Source organism: Acyrthosiphon pisum, chromosome X (assembly GCF_005508785.2).
Source record: "Acyrthosiphon pisum isolate AL4f chromosome X, pea_aphid_22Mar2018_4r6ur, whole genome shotgun sequence".
NCBI lineage: Eukaryota > Metazoa > Arthropoda > Insecta > Hemiptera > Aphididae > Acyrthosiphon > Acyrthosiphon pisum.
In genome coordinates this window covers 49,283,238-49,303,300 of record NC_042493.1, presented here as the reverse complement: position 1 = coordinate 49,303,300, position 20,063 = coordinate 49,283,238, and the positions used below count along the sequence as shown (strand labels likewise).

Here is a 20,063-nt window from a genome sequence, read left to right as displayed (position 1 = left end):
TGGGGCTTTTTTTATAATTTTAATGAGTTTTTTCATGTTATTTTTATTATTTATTTTACATATTTGTATTGTGCGATTTTATAGTATATGACTTATACAAATAAAAATATCTCCCTGTGTTTTTAATTTGGGACACCCATACGAGTTCAGGGTATTATATAATATATAGCGCTAAGAACTCTATGCATTATCATATTTTTTTTCCTTTAATCCAATTGTTGGTTGTCAGTTATGTATACCAACAAGTTGGCTATTATTGAAAATATTATTTTTTTAAATATTTATCTAAAAAAAAAATAATGTAAAATTTGTAATTTTTACCTACCTATTTGTACCTATTTATTGTTTAATTTGACGTAAATATACTATTTATAAACTGGCAATATAGTCTGTTATATCGTATAAAAGATAAGATTTTATCTTAATATACTTGTGAGTTGCGGGCACGCGTTTGCCTTGTAAATACAAAATTTTAAATTTTTTGCATGATATGTAATGTAACATTTATACAAACCATAATATTTTTGTATAAATAATGTCGAAGAATGACTAATTTCAAATTGAATGTGTTAAATGTATATAAGAATTTTCAAAACTAATGGTAAAATATTGAATTATATTATTTGTGATCATTTTTAATTTTTACACAAAATTGATGTAGTGTTTAATAGAATTAAAGATATATTTTTACATTGCATATTTTGCATATTTTACCATTTTTTTATTGTACATGAAACCTAGCCCTATAATATATTATAGTAGGTACGAAAAATAAATTAAGTATATAATATTGTATATTACATATCCTAATTTGTATTTTTTTTTTTATATCTCAACGAAATCTAACGATTTTAATATTAAAATATAATATATTATGTTTTTATTTTCACTTACGTCGATGCTCGCGTCCGACAACACGTTCCACATTAAACTAAGATGAAATCGCCTTTCAACCTATACCTACATAGATTATATACTCAGAATCTTATGTAAAAATGAATAATTCCAATTTAGGAATTGTTGGTTTCGTTGAAAAACATTTAATTGTCTTCTATAATTACCTAAATATTTATTTTGTAATACTTATATTTGAATGTATTGAGAAATTATCATTACGAAAATTGTGATATTTTTAATATTGACTTTCAAGTAGATAGATACTGTCGATTATTTAGAATTATTTAGAAAATATTCAGTTCAAATTGTACGTGTTTGTTTTTTAATTTGTTTTTGTTTCTTTTTAATTTATGACAGAAAAATGTAAAATATTTTCAAACACAACTTTATTTTATTTTAGTAAATATGTATTGCTCTTAAAAATACTATATTGTTACAATAAGGTCAATTGATCCCAGTTTAACTATTTTATTCTAAATTAATTTTTAATTCGAACTAAAATAAATACTATACTATCTAGGTAGGTACGTAACGAACTAGGTGGTTGATAAAAAAAAAAGTGGTTTTAAGTTTGCGTTTAAGTGTTGATTTTTAATTTTGTGTAAAGAACAAAATGATTAAGTATAAAATAGTTGTTTTCTATCATTACTAAAAAAAAAAACATTTCAAATTTATCAATATTAAGTAATGCATTTAACATGGTTTGTCTAAACAATCCCATAGATCAATTCATTGATGAAAAACATGGGCATGTATAAAAATAGTTTAATGTCATTTATCCTGATTTTCCGATTTTACTAACATATGACTTACTGATTTCTGAATTTTATAGTTATCATTTTATTTTAGAGTTTTTTAATTTTCTGAATATGATGAAGAATTAAAACTAAATTGATCGCAGTTTTCCCGAAACACAAATGTGAAATTATCTTATAACATCAATGCAATTTGTTATATAGTACCTAAGTGGCTAAGTATATTGAAAAAAGTCATTATTACATACTGCAACCAATTGAATGATAATAAATAATATTATTATAAATATGTAATTGTTATAAAAATTGTATAGCTTCTGATCATCTAACTCTTTAATCATCAATTCAAATAAAGATAGCACATGCAAAATATAGGTATTTACTTATTTACAGGTACTTATTTATACGTTTTGTTAAAATAGAATAAAAATTAATTATTACCTATATTGTATGTTAAAATTAGAAGGTGGTTAAAATAAAACGAGTTATCAAAAATCAATATAACAATCCGTCATTAAAAGGGTTAGTTATTTATTGTTTATATTATATACTATTATAATATCAGTATTCAAGATTGATTCGTAAAAAAAGTTCCATGTTTCTTTTTATTTTGTACTTAATTTACGATCAAATATACTTAAGACGTGCATTTACTGTCTTATAATTAGATACATTTTGTCGTTAATTGCAATATTATTGAGATTATAGCTATGCTTACATAATCATAGGTAGGTATTTTACTATTTTGTAAGCAAATTCTAAATACACACAATGAAATCATGTAGGTATAGAGTTTTACCATTCAAGAATAATTAAGTGACATTAACATTATAGCTGTATAAACAATGTGGATTTATTTAAACTTCCTTATAAAAAAAATAAAAAATAAAATCAGCTAAGTGTTATTAAAAATTTAAATGTTTCCAAACATAATAATATCTGTTCGGTTTTCGTTGCGCAAATGTGCATTTTATTATTTTTCGAAACGCTTTTCGCGGCGTTTGATTCATCACGAATCTACCCGAACCCTAAATCTCACTGTTTTACATAATTGTATTGTTAATATTGTTATACCTTTTATACCTATATTATGTGTGTATAATATACCTTATCGGCTTGTCGGAGACAATCGATGCGCCGCATTTTGCCCTTCTGGTCAGGATTGGACAGCACGCACATGGCCGGTTTTTTGCCAGTTATGCTCAGCACGAAATCCTCCCGGCACTCCTGAGTTATGTCTTTCCGAAGCTTTCCTAAAAGCCGAGACGCCCATTTCTGTTTCACCTCGGGTTTTTCGTTCTGCAACAATGCAAAAATCGCGGAAATCCATTAAACGTACATTTATATATATATATGTATATATATATTTATTAAATATATGTGACTAGATATACCCGATAAGTTTTCGGTACATTAAGTTTCTTTGCGGTAAAATAAAAATAACCTTCGTACGCACGCATTATGCGTGTTTATTAAACGTGCGTGCGTGCGTGTGTGCGTATTTATAATATAATATATTGTCGTGTATAGTGTATTTAATATTTATAGCCGATATCCAATAGCCGAGCGCACAATGTTTGATACACACTATCGATAATATATTATAATGTTTTTTTTTATTGTGTTGGAATATCGATTTCGGTTCGTATAATGGTGGTAACTGCTGCAGGTAACTACATGAAGTAGGTGCACCTATATAGGTGTTATATTCGAAGGGTACGTGAATACCATATTATAATTATGTATATATTTATAATTTCAAAGTTATCTGATTGAGTGTAACTTTCATCCCTCCTCTCACCAAAAAAACAAAAATATTGATAAAATGCACATAATACGGCAGGTACCTACACAAGTTTTCGCTGTTCTCGTATACTTAAATTATATATTGAAGTTGTAGTAGATAGAAGTAGATTTTATTATTTCACAAGTATCATACAACATTTTTAAAATTATTAAATATAAACATAACCGTTTCAATCATTCCAACCTTACTGTACCAACCCTACCAACTTTACAGGCAATGATCTCAGTCGTTGAATCCTTAAGCCAATAAAAAAAAATAAAAATATGTAATTTGTCTCCAAAAGGCAGGCTTCAGTAGGAGACAAGAGTTTTAAATGAAGTAAATTTATCTATACAAATGTGATAGGTATTATATAAATAAATAATAGGTAATATTGAAATCTAGAGTGAATTAATTATATGCACTAATTCTATGTAAGTATTAAATAGGTTATATATTGTATGCATTATATAATACACCTACATGGCTACACTATGATATATTCAATTTTATATAGATGTATTACTATTTTTTATTAATTATTAATAATTAAATATAATATTTGTGCGTTACGTTTATAACTTGAAATCAACTCAACTTTAACGTATAATTACGACTATATTGTTGTATTATAATATGGTCTTCAATATTTTACTGAACGCAAATTATTATAATAATATATACTTATTAGTTATCACACACGATAATATTTAAATTTATTAACGTCATCTTATTGCGGAAGAAAATGCATTGAATTATTACCTATTTAGTAATATCGAAACTGGAAGTGAATAATTAATTACTCGTTGGGTTAAGATAGGTATAAGTACATGTATTATACGTATAGACTTTATAGGTAATTATGAGAATAAATAGAAGTGACTAAATTAAAGTTAAATTAATTCAAATGTTTCCACTTGTTATGACATATTATTATTAACTACCTCTGCGATCGAAAAATTAATAAATGTTTTGAGAAAAGAGTTGCTAAACACTATTGAAAATTGAAAAAACATTCTCAATATGTATACACTATACAGTAGGTATATCTATATATATTTATAATATATAATACCATTTATGTGACATTATAATATTATATTATCAAGAAATTTGTAATTTAAATCGTATAGAACCACTCGTGTTGTTTATACGAATATATCATACATATTTCATACGTATATTTATAGGTAGATTTATTATTTATATTTTATAAATTGTAATATTTTATGTAGGTAGGTACCACATTATTCACATTACACTGCCACACGTAGTTCGAATTTTTCGTAAGCCGCATACGATTTAAAAAAAACACATACGGGGCACAACGATATTGTACAAGGTGATCCATTTAAGAATCATTATTTCGAAAACTTTTAACTTTTTTTTAATGATAAAATTAAAAAAAGTAAAAACTTAAACAATATACGAAGTAAATTTTTTTTCAAAAAATTTGTTTTTACATTTTCAATAACATCAAATATTAAAACGTTAAAACTTTTCGAAATAATAAATGTATACACTTAAATGGATCATACTGTATATATTGTAATTTACTGTCAGTGTCGGTCTGACTTATGATTTTGGGTCTGCGGCACAAAGATTTTCTGCTGCAGCAGACCCAGCGTGCAGTACATAATCATAAATGTGTTTAATATAATATGTATAGTAAAGATGCAAAATAGATCATTGGTGTATAGTGTTAAAGTATTAGATATGATATTAACAAAGCAGCGATTGCCGAGTGCTTAGATTCATTTTCCGTGTACAAATGTCAAAACTATTTTTCGGATTATTAATGCGAACAATAACTATACTTAATAGGTATATGGATTTGAATAGAATAATAATAATAATAATAATAATAATGATATATGAATAATGTTTAGTTCATATAGCTTGGATAATACGGTTTAGAATGTTTTTACGGGCGTTCGAGGTTCATAAATAATATTTACATCGTTTCAAATATAGTTAAACCGCCGGACCGCCGATCCTAATAAATTCCGATACCGGTTTCGGTGGCAACTTTTCGAGAGCGTCCGTCAGCGAATACGGTGAGGTTCTAAGCCCGAGTGAGGTCCACCGTGCGTAATTTGTTCACTTCGTTGAAACATTAAGTGTAATAAATACCTACGCCGACTATGTGAAAAGGCCTAATTCACCGGTTTTCGTAGATAGAAGAGAGAAAAAAAAAATCTTTATAAAACAGCTTACATCTAGTCTCTTTATAATCCAATCAGCAGTCATCTACATTTCGTCATAGGTAGAAGCACTTATACAGTTTACACACTAATAGTTCACATATAGGGTATAAATTGTGGTGAGTGAAAGCTATAGAAACAAAAATAATTCTACCAATAAAATATTATTTTTTTTATGTGTTATTTATGCATTCAACATTTGGAAACTCTGTCTCATTTATGTAGGTACAAGTACCTACATTCAATGCTAACAAATTGTTTATTGAATAGTGAATACAAATACTTAATAGTGACAAGAATATTTAAATACCGGTAACTACTAAAATACCATCCAACACTGGTGAACAAGTATTTTTAAGCAATATATATTTTTTTGTTTTTTAAATATTTCTGTATAATTTTATTTAATTAACTTGTATTGGGTTTTTCATTTTTAAACTTGTCATTGCTGGGTTACAACTCATACAATTGGACATTGGTATAATAGGTATTATCATTCTGTCGTATCACTCGTATCGTGTAACTTGTTACTATCGTTCGGTTTATGTATGGGTAATTTTGAAATTTATATATTGAAATCCCTCGTAAAAAATGTTTTATTTGCAGAAAAGTATTTTGTAATACTTTTTAATGTTTAATTTAACGATCACTCATTTTTATATACTTAAATTTAAAGCAGATATATATTTATAATATTAACTTGTTATACTTGACTCAATTATGGTAGGTTACATACTAATGCGCATACAACTGCTATTGTAGAGTCGATTTAAATAGGTAATGCAGCTGTTCGTGTATATTTTTAGTAAGACCGTGGTAAATGTAACAACTATTCTACCAATTTATTTATTTTACTAGAAATATCACAAGATCACCGTTCAAACTAAACACTTGACCATGCAGACAACAATTTATAACATATCTAACAATGTTGATACCTATAAAAGGTGAAGTGGGAATTATGAACTATTAATACAAGTGTACTTAGATTTTAAACTATAAAGTATTTTCTGTTATTCAGATCTAATTGACCATAATATTATCAATAGGTAAAATTGTCAAACTGATTTCCATAATACAACATCTCCTTGCCACGTAAATTTTACTTTTTAAAATATTTTTTTATAAAAATATATATATATGAAAAGAATAAATATCAACCATTCTAAAATCATGATTTACTAAATTAACTATGTTTTATTTGGGCTAATATAGTAATATAGCAATCAATTAACACTATAAATACCATGTACATAATATTATGTCGTAGTTGTACTATCTTATCTCTTTCATAAATGTACAATCACTGGAGAAAACATGGATTTTTGAGGATGTCCTCGATGCTATATGTTACAGAAAATATCAGAATTTATCTATTTTACCAGTAATTAATGGCTATAGAAGAACGTAAATATTATAAACAACCAAAAAAAATGTCATCTCTTATATACCTACATGACCAACACACCGAACCCTCTCCTAGATTTTCTCCCATATACTAAAACATAATAATATTGTATATGATTGACTCTCGCACGTGCACGTCCGTTTGCGTATGTCCATGAACCTATGTGTGTTTGTGTGAGTAACTATATGGTTTATTTAAATTTCAAACGTACGGATGAACAGTATTAACATAATCAAACGAGTTTTGGAAGAAGCGTCTGATTTCGTAACGGCGCGATTAGGATTCATTACGTAATTCAATAATAGGATAGCTTATTATGTCGTAATTATAATATGGACCTACTGTCACCTGTGTATATTATTATATATCATAATTATTATACGTGCCGTTCAACACAATAATAAATAATAATATAAATCGTAATTATTAATGTAATAAACCAGGTAACATGGAAAAATATTGATCCAGTAATCGTATCGTCGTTATGTTATCAATAAATCACGTATATCGATTTACCTAATAAAATAAATAATAATATTTTTCATAGATGGTTTAAAAAAACCAAATGACTATTTTTCATTGAAATTATCAAAAATTTGTTTTAGCCTGAAGGTGAATAATGTTCATATATGTAGCCAAGATTTACAAATGTCGAGGAAGTCCAATAATTAAATTATACCACATATAACGCAAACAAAACTGTGGGTGATATTACAATCAAATACCTCTTTCTGGTTTCGCCATTGAATATACCTCATATACAGAAGTGTATATTTACTTAATACCCAATCTTTAAATTATCTTATGACCAGCTCGAACCATATACGTTACGAATGAAACGTGCATAGGATACTTTTTAGTTTCAAAATCTATATTTTTTTGTAAGGTGGGAAAATTTTTGTTTATTTTTTTATTGAAATTTTATCACGTTACAACATTTGGTTTTTATTTTCCTCAAGCCATCCATCATGTTATTCATAAGTATTTTTGGGAAAACCTGCAGACTTTGTAAAATAATTATTTGTAACGTGGATAAAATACGAATATGCTGCCCATAACCAGCCCTGGACATGTGACAATAACTATACGAGTCAACAAAACTATGTATTTACATATATGATATAATATAATATTGTGCATTGTACGAGTTTAATCAACAACCGTTTCCAAGCACGTGCCCTCGAGGATTAAACTACCTAGTGTAGTACAACACACGATGACTGTTGACGTGCGTAATTATACGCAGTAGTCTAGCCACAGCGGTTTGATGGTAAAAACCCGAAAAACTCATATAAAATTCTGCGTCAGTATAGCCTAACTGGCGCCATAGGAGGAATATTATGTATATTATAATAATAACGATAAAAAAACAGATTGTCACGCCGATATATATAGCTGCTATAATTATCGCGTGTGGTGTAAAACGCATTATCCGGCGAAAACGTAAAGACGAGACTACGATATTATCATTACGATTACCCTAAGTGTTATCGTTGTTATTATTATTATTGTTATCATACTATCTCCTCGTCCCGACGACTCGTCGTTTGAACACCATTTTCCACGCGCGACCGTACGTGCGTATACCACTTATATATTATACCTATATTGCGTAATGTGTTTTATGCTCAAACCAGGGTTACGGTTTAATTAGACCAGTGGTTCTTAAACCGTTCTTCTTTGGAGCCTTAGTGTTCCGAAAGAGTGATCTAGGGGCTCAGCGGAAATCTCTGGATTAAAATATAAAATTATTACCTATTATAGGTATTATGTTGCAGTTGCACTGTTACAATTACATTTAGATACAATATACATATGTGGTGGGATGATTATCAAATATTTAAAAGAATGTGATCAGCCGGCCGATCCTGCTAATTTGAAAATTATTAGTGTTCGTGTAAAGAACATTCTGATACTGCTGTAAGAAAAAAAAATAATGAACGTTTAATGATTTTTGGTTTACAGTCCTAATGTTTTATTGAATTTGCCAAATTGAGTCACATACTATATATTATACACACTTTTTTCTAAATTGCATTAATTAAATTTTGTTTTTATATTCATATTATATAAAGAAAAAAAAGTAAAAACCAAATAGGTTTGTGGTTCGTATTTGATTATCTGGTATTTGGGTCTTCTTATAGGGCTTAGATCGTTTATAGTAACTTAAGGGGTCCACGAATAAAATTAATAAGACTAATCTTCAGTTGTGTGTAATTAGAAAAGCATCCGATCACTGCGGTGGTGGCTCTATACGTGCAGCATTACTGCGTAAAACTAATTTTACAGTCCACAAAAAAATGTTCTGCTAAAAATATAGCTCATACATTGTCAATAAGAGATTTCCATAAAACAGTATAATATTTATGTACTTATAACTTATGTACTTATTTATGTAATTATGGAGGATCTGAGAGGAAGGATATATTGCAAGATATTAAACTTGCAGTTTGTGTAAAATATTCTATTATATTTTCGAACCAACAGTAACCTATTATAAGAATGAAAAGTTTTTATAACACAACTCTGTGACACGATAAGCGCGCGGGAATTGAGATAACATGACGGCGGTAGTGGAATTATAAATGGCACGTCGAACAACTGATTTCACGAGTGATTTTGTGGCGGCTAAGTCCACAAAGAGGGAGCAAAACTTACACACCCTTTTATATTATCCGGCTATTAGACCAAATTGTTGTCAGGTACCTTAATGTACACAGTATATATATATCCCCTCTCAGGATTGGTATCTTGACGGATGTGTAACAAATTAGGGATGCCTTGTTCGGTTAAGTCGTGGGCGCCGCCGGGTTTTTTGTGAGGGGAATGGGGTTGAAAATAAAAACAATCATACCCTAAAAACTCACGAACACACCACACCACCACTACGTATAATAAGCTTTAAAAACCAAACAATATACGAATTGCTCGAGGTATAAAACAAAACCCTTAAAAAACAATAACAATAATATGAAACCATGAACAGATGTAAATGGGGTTATGATTCCATACATAACAATAAAATAGTTTAATTATTTTCACCTTGCCAAACTAAATAATATGATTATTAAATTTGTTTTATTTAACGTAAAATGGCATGGTATAAGTATTTTTTAATTTTTTGTATTTTGTCCTTTCTGTGACCAATTAAAAACTTTATAATGAGGTAATTACTATTTTTCATTTATTTTAATTGGGTAGCACATAAAATATTTTTGAACCTATATGTATAAGAAAGTACAAAATATAACATTCGCTGATGACACTTAGAAATCGATAATAATGTGATAATTATATTTGTTGCGTATCGCGTTGACACGGTGTCACTTTACAGTAAAACGTACATGTTTAGCAGTGGACGCTCACACTGTAAATGCTTATACGACTGCTAAGTAATAATAATATTATAATAATATTATAATAATATTATGACCGTCGATATAATTTTTTTCGTAATACCTATAGCTACGACGTATATACACGCATACGGATTTAGCCACTGCGGTCTGCGGCGTTCCACGACGGTTTGCGTTTTGGTATTTAAATTAACCTTTTTGGTCGGGTGTAATCGGAGTAATTACCGAGGACGCAATATCGTAAATGTCGGCGGGCCGGGGACGAAATGTCAAATCGTGGTTAAACGACGAACGGCCACAAGCGCAGCGCGATTTATGTTTATATATAGCATTACGCGCGTTTCCCCCCCCCCCCAGGAATTGATAATAAAAAAAGAGGATAAATGAATTTGTGTGGTACAAAAGACCTAAAAAAAAAACAAAACGAACAAACAACCGTCCGGGTCATGTATTTGTATATAATATCTATATATTATGTGTGAATGCGCTCCGCCGACGAGTCGTCTGGTCGAAAAAAAGGGATTCGTCGACGGTAAACGAAACGTTTCGCGCGCGGACACGAAAAAAGAAAGCTGACCCGGCACGCATTTGTTATTCACTCGGCACGTCCGACCGACCGCTCGACGTCATTTTATTATTAAATTAGCAATGTACATATTTTTACTTGTAAGCCTACGACGGTATATTACATTATAGTTTAGAATTGTTGTTATTCGATTCGGACGACGTGATTTTTCCCTCTTTTTATTTTTGTACAATTTTCTTCGACGGGCACAGTGAAAATGCACGTCGTCGACGGTTTACATATTATTTTCTTTATTATTGTATGTATACTATATCAATACGATACTATAATAATAATAATATAATCCCTAACAACCCACTATTCGCATAGTCGCCTGGCAATTCCCCGTTTTTCGCCGGTGGTGATTCCGGTTGGTGTGGTCCAGGAGGGGAATCTTTACCTAACCGAGTGACCAACGGTCGTCTACTCATCTAATATATATGTACATAACAATGTATAACATATTCATATATAGGATTTTTTGATGACGTTGTCACTGTTTTCATCAAATTACAATAACAATAATATGACTATACCGTTCTATACTCCACGATGTATTTTATAGTTTTTTAAAAACTACATTTTCTGATAAACGTTTTAAAGTTGATCAGTGTTATTATTAGTGCTAATACAACAAGTGGTCAGTGGTAATCACTGTAATATACTGGTATAATATTCATAAAGTACCTATAAATTATATCTAACGGTTAACGTTATACTCGTGCACTATACCTAATAAGATTTTATGTTATTTTTAAATTTATTTATTTTAAAGACTTAACAAATAAAAAATTAAAACATTAGTCCTGCACAACTAAGAAAAAATCTAACGAATTCATACATCCATTCGAAGACGAAATCACAGGAATCCGGAAATATATAAACGTCTATACCATTTATTAGGTCAAATAATAATAAATACTATGTGCTCCACAGCCTTGACGCAACTGATTATACTGATACCCTAAGTACAATATTAAATTGTAAGAATTTTGTTAGTACTTGGGAACTATACGTAAATATTATTTAATTTAATTGTAATATATTATTATTGAGGAGGTAGGGGAGTACAAAATTTTAAACAGTTAACCTTCTGCCAGCGATAATTCCACCGAACATAATATGTAATAATAAGTTTCGTTCTTGACCGTGGTCAAAAATATAAATAACCCTAGGTATACCTAGTTGAAGAATTTTGATTCTATTCTACAACATTCACCGGCATAAGATTAGCTTGTTTTATAACCAATGGCGTTATCGTTCAAACATCATCTTTGACCACGACGTACTTACCTTACATATAATATTATCATGTTTTACTTACGTTTTACTGCATTATTATATCGTAGCTGTCCTAATATAATATATATATCTTTATATTCCGACGATATAACTCGGCGCGTGCGCGTATAATGACCGGATATAATATCACGTCGTATAATATATTTCTATACTGCATATACAGAGCTGTTGTTTTATCGATGTTGTGTAATATATTTTTGTGCAGTATACGCCCAGCGATTTTTCACTTTTTCCCCGAATCGTCTTCATCAATTGGTCCCGTGAGGGATCGATTCTGGGCACCAAACGCAAACCTTAAATGAACGACCCTAAGCTATAGGTACTATCCCACTAAATATATATATACACACGTGCATTATACACACATTCATCTTGTAGCGGGTGTACACGATTTATGACCTTCCGTGTACACCGCGTGGTGGATAGAGACCAGTGTGTAACAGAGATGTCTGACCGTCGCGATTTTTGGCTTTTCCCAGCGGTGCCGGAGGTTAAGTAAAAAGCGCCGGGAGGCCACACTCAAACCCACTATATTCCCAAATTCACATTATATTTCTCTCTCTATAAGTATACTCGAAAGTCGAATGTATATACCTACCCAATATATATACGTGACCGTGATCTAACTCCTGTATTTGAGCTCTGCAGTTACGTACGTAAATATAAGCACTTGATTTACGTCGGTACATAATATGTTACACCACCATGTAGGAACGTTTTCAGTCAAACTTCACAATTATCGAGTGAAGTATAGAGTGTATAAGAGTATCATGATATAGAGTGCGTTTAATTGTGAGCCGACTAACCGAGTATTTATACCTAAATACACTATAATGACGCGGATGTTTATAGCGATTTTATATTGAATTATATACAAATTATTTATATCGATATAAATATTTTGTCTCTGCAGGATTAAAATTGTAAATTAAAATTTTTTTTATAGACTTTATCCGATAACAGGTATGTGGTGTTGGAACTAGTTATAAGATAATACACAAATTTTCAAAGGCAAAAGTGGTTCATATATGAAACTTAAACTTATACAGCGTATATATATAATTTGAGAATTAGTAAATAAACCAAAATGTTACTTTTCTAATTTCTTGCTTTTTAATCTAATCAAATATGGTAGGTTGTAGGTACATTCGATATATATATGTAATATAAATATCATATACCAGAAACATAGTGTAATAATAACATTGAGTATAATAATATATTGTATATAATATGGTATTATATATTTAGTTATTTGACGTCTAATAACCAAGTATCAACTGCACAGTTACAAACGTTAAACAGTTGTTCAAACCTTCGCGATAAATTCGCGGCAAGCAAGTTCATAAATATTTAGAAAATAATATATATAGCGATGTTGTACATCGACATAAAAATATAAAATAGATAAATATAACGAATGGTCGCCACGATGTTAATTTACCAAAGTAATTCTAGCAATGCAAGTTGCACGACAAGAGATAAGTACAAAATATGTAAAAAAAATTCATAAATAACATATTATATATATATATACGCAGGTAAGTACCACGACTTGGCGCCACCGTTGCAGATGTGTATGTATAATGGCTTAAGGTCAACGCTGGTTATAGGTGCGCACATAACAAACCACGCTACAAGCCTGCAGGTATAGGAACACATCATATGGCGCCCGTGTGTAATCATAAATAAATAAATAAAAATACGCTACTATATACAATATAATATAATATACACCATAATAATATATACATTCTCCTCCGATAGTATTATTATTATTATTATTATTACGTCGACTTAGCTGCTCCGACGGCGACCATAAGTATACTTCTGCTAGTATTTAAGTATAAGTATGCTTGTATTATATATATATATATATTATTTATAAACACGCAGAAGATGCACAACAAATGCAACGGAAAAATAAATTTAATCGAAAACGCGTGCACAATATAGGTGTACACCTTATAATAATATAAACCCAAACGTCGTGTACGCGTGGTAAAAACATAGGTCGTGTGGGTTTTGTTTTCGGAGGACGATTTCATATTTTTACTTGTACGGTGCTTACGTCTCATATAAATATAATATAATATACGCAGGTTTATTTATCATCATATTGTTAATATACTTATACGTAGACAGGTCGCGCGTATCGTTACAATAATAATAATAAATCCCTCCACCGAGAAAGCTCTCGTTATTATTACCATTATTATCATTAACAACATCGTCGTTGAAGTCGTTGCCATCTTATAATACGCGACAAGCGTGCAGTATAGATTATAATAATATTACAATCTTCACATCGAAGCGCATAAATATTATGCACAAAACGTCACAATAGTGTGTAAAAATGAAATAATTGCGTACATACGTGAGCAATATAATAATAATAATAATAATATAATAATAATGATTCGTGACGGTACAAAAATGGATTCATGTACGTCCGACCTGAGCATATATATATTATATCTATACACATAATCTGATCGTTTTAAATAAATATGCAACGTCTTTGACATCCGGGCTCACTCTCTCCCTCTCTCTCTCTCTCTCTCACTCTTTCGCTGTCGTCTGAATATACGTATATATTCGTCGTGAGATATAATCGTATATGTGCAGCGTATAACGTACGCGCGTAAATAACTTAACAGTTCCTCGATATTAATTCGAAAATCGTGTTCAAAGTAAAAAAAATGTAATAATAATAAATGAACGTATAATATTATAAACCTCTATATATGTGTACATAATATATATTATATTAATAAATTATGTGATAGTAGATATACCAACGGTTTTCGCTAAAAGCGTCTCTGACCTGCGCAATAATATTATACATAATAATATAATATAATATATATAATATATATAATATATATAGGCACAACATCGTAACAAATAATAAATATTATAATTATGTAACAATATAATATAAAATGTACCATAAAAGTTAAGGCTTCGTCACTGGTCGAAAAAAATATTTTTTTTTATGTATCTTGAATCTACCAATATCACACTCAGTTAAACCTTAACTTTATTCAGCGTTGATTTACACACTTACTTTGTACAGTATCGGAACACGTTTTATAGAATGTTGAGTTATAGAAATGTCATATGTTGTAGAATTATAATAATTACATACTTAAATACTTATTACATTAATGTCTTGTAGTAGAAAAGTACGCGTAAGATGTACATCATTTACATTCGAACATATTATATATTAAAACAGTTATAAAATATATCAACATTTAAAAACATTTATTGATTAAGTTTTTTTTACTGACAGGATAGATACTTACATTTTGTTTTTAGGTATTTTATAATATAAATACGTTTTCTCCGTATGATGCATTTTTATTTTTGCCTAATAATCAATAGTAATGTATAATATATTAATATGTACAAATGAATAATATTATGTAGGTAAGTACCAAATACTATATTGTACAGCTATATAGTGACAACTAAAAAATTATAGGAGATAGCTGATCTATAGGTTATACCTAAATAAGTAGTTGTCGTTATGCTCATGGTAATATTACGGTTGCAAATTAAATGCAATATAAAAACTTATATTTTTCATGTGTAGGCTATAATATTTTATAATTTTATATACGGACATGTACCTATACACCTCGCAATGACATCGTCAAAGTTCAAAAGTCGTGTTGGTATTATTATAATATCTATCGGTAATATCTATGTACATAGTATGCATGCGGCTTATGCAGAAATCCATCCACTGAAGGCGTGGTCGATATGCTCCACACACTCACACACACACACACTAATATACACGCACACATATACATACACATGCAAACATAATATTATATACACTATTATAGCGGAGACGCTAATACTAATTTACGACCTACGTGTGCGGATAAAATGTGTATAAATATTGCATTTCGACTTTATTGAAGGTCACTATGTATAATAGAATATAGTACTCGATATGTGTGTGTACGCGTGCAAGTTGCAAGCGGCGTGCGACAGCATAAGGAGGTAGGTACGCGTATAATATACAAGTCGATGAGGTGCAAACCGAACCGGTTTCAGCCGCAACAATATTCTAAATAATTGTAAAAACAGTTCCTTTTTTTATTATTACTATCAGTTTTGTTATTCCAATCAAAGTCGAGCGCGTTTCTACAGTTACGTGAATAATATATGTACCACGGCCGTGCGCATATTTAACGAGTAATATTTAATTATTATCTCTGTTCGATGCCTGCAATTGCTAAAGCGTGAAAATATATTTAAAAACCGATTTTAATACTGCTCATTATAGTACGTCATATAGCCATATATGTAGATATATATTTTTTTAAATGTAGATAATAAACCCATCATCACAAAAACGGGAGGGTAAGCTACTAAGCTAGAGAAAGCTTAGCAATTCAACACTTCTAGACAGAGCTGAAATTTACAAAATTGCCTTGTAATAAAATTTAAATGTAGGTAAGATTTTATTTATGTTTAGCATTTTATCTATGTTCTCTCGTTGATTTTTATTTTAGAGCGAATTATGAGTACCTAGGTACCTATAAACTATAATATTTTTAAAATCAGCGGTGGCCAAACAAAGATAATTAGCACCTGATTTACTCTTAGCCATTACATTTGTTATAATGTAAATTCACTTTAATATTAAAATTAAGAAAACTAATGGCTTCTCGTAAATTGTATATATTATGAACTAACCATAATGGACAATAAAATATACGGTACTCTAATACAAATATATATATCCTCTTATATAGACACTTTGGTCACTCGTCACATATAACAATTTTCACAGCAGCTTTTACCATAGTCTTATTTCTCTAATTATTATGGTACGTGGCGACGTGGTGCGCCAATTGGAAATTCGCATCGAAAACAGATCCCGGGAAATATGCTTTTTATTTATGTACGCACTGCTACCCAGCCCCAGTTCAGAGCATTTTTCGTATTTTTTTTGCTCTTCGAGTTTTACAAGGAGCGATAAATTATTTGAGCGCGTGCGGAGAAGATGTTCGAGAAAAGTAAAGCACCAGTCGTTCGACTGTTAAGTTAATTGCGTGAAAAGTGGATGGCGAAATATATATATATAAAAAAAACTGTAGTGGTTGAATATATATGTGTATATAGAAAAAAATATAAAACAACGACCCCAGCACACGCCACCACGACGCGCTCCCGGCGGGGTGTTTTGTAAAGAAGGGTAAAAAGTTCTTTCTTTATTTTTTCCTTGTCTCTTTCTTTCTTACTTTTTTTTCTTTTAATAAAAATAAAAGTCGTTAAATAACAGCTAAAAGGCGTACAAAAGAATGGCGATTCCAGGCACTAATATATAATTAAAATGCAATTTCGCAAGCGCGCAACAACGAAATATATACGCCCGCGCTGCAGCAGGATGGTTATCTGTATATTTATATCAGGAGAATCGCTATGGTAAATATAATAAGTCATTGGGAATGGGACGGGGATTACAGGAAACAACAAATCTGCAAGAACAATACAGCGCTCGCCGCGCTTCACACTTTTGTTTTTTTTTGGGAATTTTCTTTTATCTTAAATAATGACTCGACAAATCCTTTTTTCTCGTCGAGGGCCACCCGCTCACCACCCTACTGGTCCCATCGAACCTATCGTTTGTCAGTTCGGTTTATTCCGGCCCTCCAAATCGAAAAGGTTATAACTGCCACCCGTCATATAATTATATTATTGTACCACTCTATACTCATAATAGAGTAGGTTTTAAAATATTTAGGAAGAATACACCAGATAATAGTATTTATCAAAGTATTCAGAATAATTTTAAAATACATTAAACACATAAAAATAGTCTGGTTCATTTAATTACACGTCTATACGTGCATTCAAAATTAAAATATCTGTATATAGGCACTACAGAACACAAACAATTAAAAAAAACAATAAACACAATTCAATTATTTGTTATCACACTTTAGCACTTTACTCAATTATTATAATTTTGTCAGTATTTTACGATAAGATCATTAAATAATTAAAAAGTTTTCTAAGTCGGCATTCACATTCAACACTCGTATTATAGACGAGCGTAGGTAATAATATAGGTAATTGATATAAATAAAAGTTATACCTACAGCTCCTTTGCCGAGAAAATAAAAACTGCATGGCAGACGCGCAAATTCTATAAATATCACAAACTTATTTCCATTCCGTGATATCATCGCACGATATTATATAATAATATTATTTAGTAATATCGCGTTAGAATAAAAAATAATACAGTGAAAGTATATCAGTCGGCAAACTGGACTTGGCCTGGACGTGTGCCCACTAGGTACAGAAAACTGAGAAGATAAAGAAGACGACGAAGAAAAAACAAAAAACCGGAAATCGGAGTGAGCGAATCGTGTTCATATTCAACTAAATGTTTCGTACGTTTGGCCAAACGTGTTGCACCAAAAAACGCATTGATAAACCACGCGCAAACTATACAATAAGTTTAGTTATATAAGCAAAATTAAGATTATCGTTTCTAGTAAAATTAATTTTTCTCACAAAAACACCTCCAGAACGATTTTTAACTTTAAATGATAATAAAAATACATGAAATGAATTAAGAATTAAAAAAAAAAATTTTAAAAACTTCAATTGTAACTTCAAGCTAATTGAGATATTGAGAGATATCGAAGTAGCCACTGCGCGTCAGCATACTATTTTATTTTGACAAGGCACAAAGTCATTAACTGTGCCTCACGACATCCTCTGAATTTGAACCTTCTGACCTCACATAGTGTAGTGTTAGTCTTTCTAACGAGTATACATATAACAATCACGCAACAAGAAAACTCATCTCCAACGTCGCTAAACTACTGTTTTTAGAATACTATACCAAATCACGTGGCGCAGGGGGGGCAGAGAGGCAATCCTCCCCATCGGCCGAATTTTTTTTTATTATTGATTTTATATCAGTATGTCCATAGACTATAAATGAGAAGTAGGTACAAGCCGTCCAAGTTGGAGATATTTTATACTACACTGTTGTACGATATCCACTTGCAATAATACTGACTGCTTTTATTAAAAAATCTTCCTAGGATGATGAAAGTTGTAGATTGGACATAATAATACCTAATATTGAAAATATTTACCTTATATTTATTAAGTTGTTGTCAATAAATTGTTACAAATAAAAAGTTGTTAAATTTTTTATTTATTTCAGCAGAATGTACTAAGTATTATATGCGGTAGGTATAAATATATATAAGTAGGTATCAGTAGGTATACGAATTATTTTATTATTTTTTTTTATAGTAAAAATAATACAAATTTAATTTTAATGAAAAAATCTTATTGCCCCCCCCCCCTTTTAGAAATCCTGGCTACGCCACTGCCAGATCACACAACCACGCAAATGAAGTACAGACTACAGATCCATGCATCATATATTTATATCATCCATAGAGGTCTAAATCACTCAAACCACTAAACGCGTTCTCTTAAATAATCTAAAATATACATGAATAAATTACCTATGAAATTTAATGTATTCAACTTGAAATTAAATAATGTCTTTGTTCTGCTTCTATCTAGGAAATACGAATTTATCTAATTTTGATTGTTTGTGACGTAGTAGTGTATTTTTATCCGCTGAAAATCATTTGTGTAGGATAAAATTGTTAACTATATTTAATTAAATTAAATTAAATTTTAAAATATTTTATGCTTCAATATTTCTTAAAATTAGTATTTTAAGAATTTTACACCACATACACGATAAACAGTTCTTTCTGTAGTAT

General features: G+C 30.1%; 1 protein-coding gene across 8 annotated transcripts in view; it reads right to left on the bottom strand.

The window, feature by feature from the left end:
* LOC100169415 (nuclear factor 1 X-type) overlaps positions 1-20,063 on the bottom strand; it is a 155,536-nt gene that overhangs the window by 66,161 nt on the left and 69,312 nt on the right. For all 8 annotated transcript variants that reach the window (XM_008184510.2, XM_016804113.1, XM_008184507.3 and 5 more), the window contains exon 3: positions 2,760-2,951. In XM_008184510.2, the coding sequence (XP_008182732.1) occupies positions 2,760-2,951 (192 nt within the window). The remainder of the gene's footprint in view (positions 1-2,759; positions 2,952-20,063) is intronic.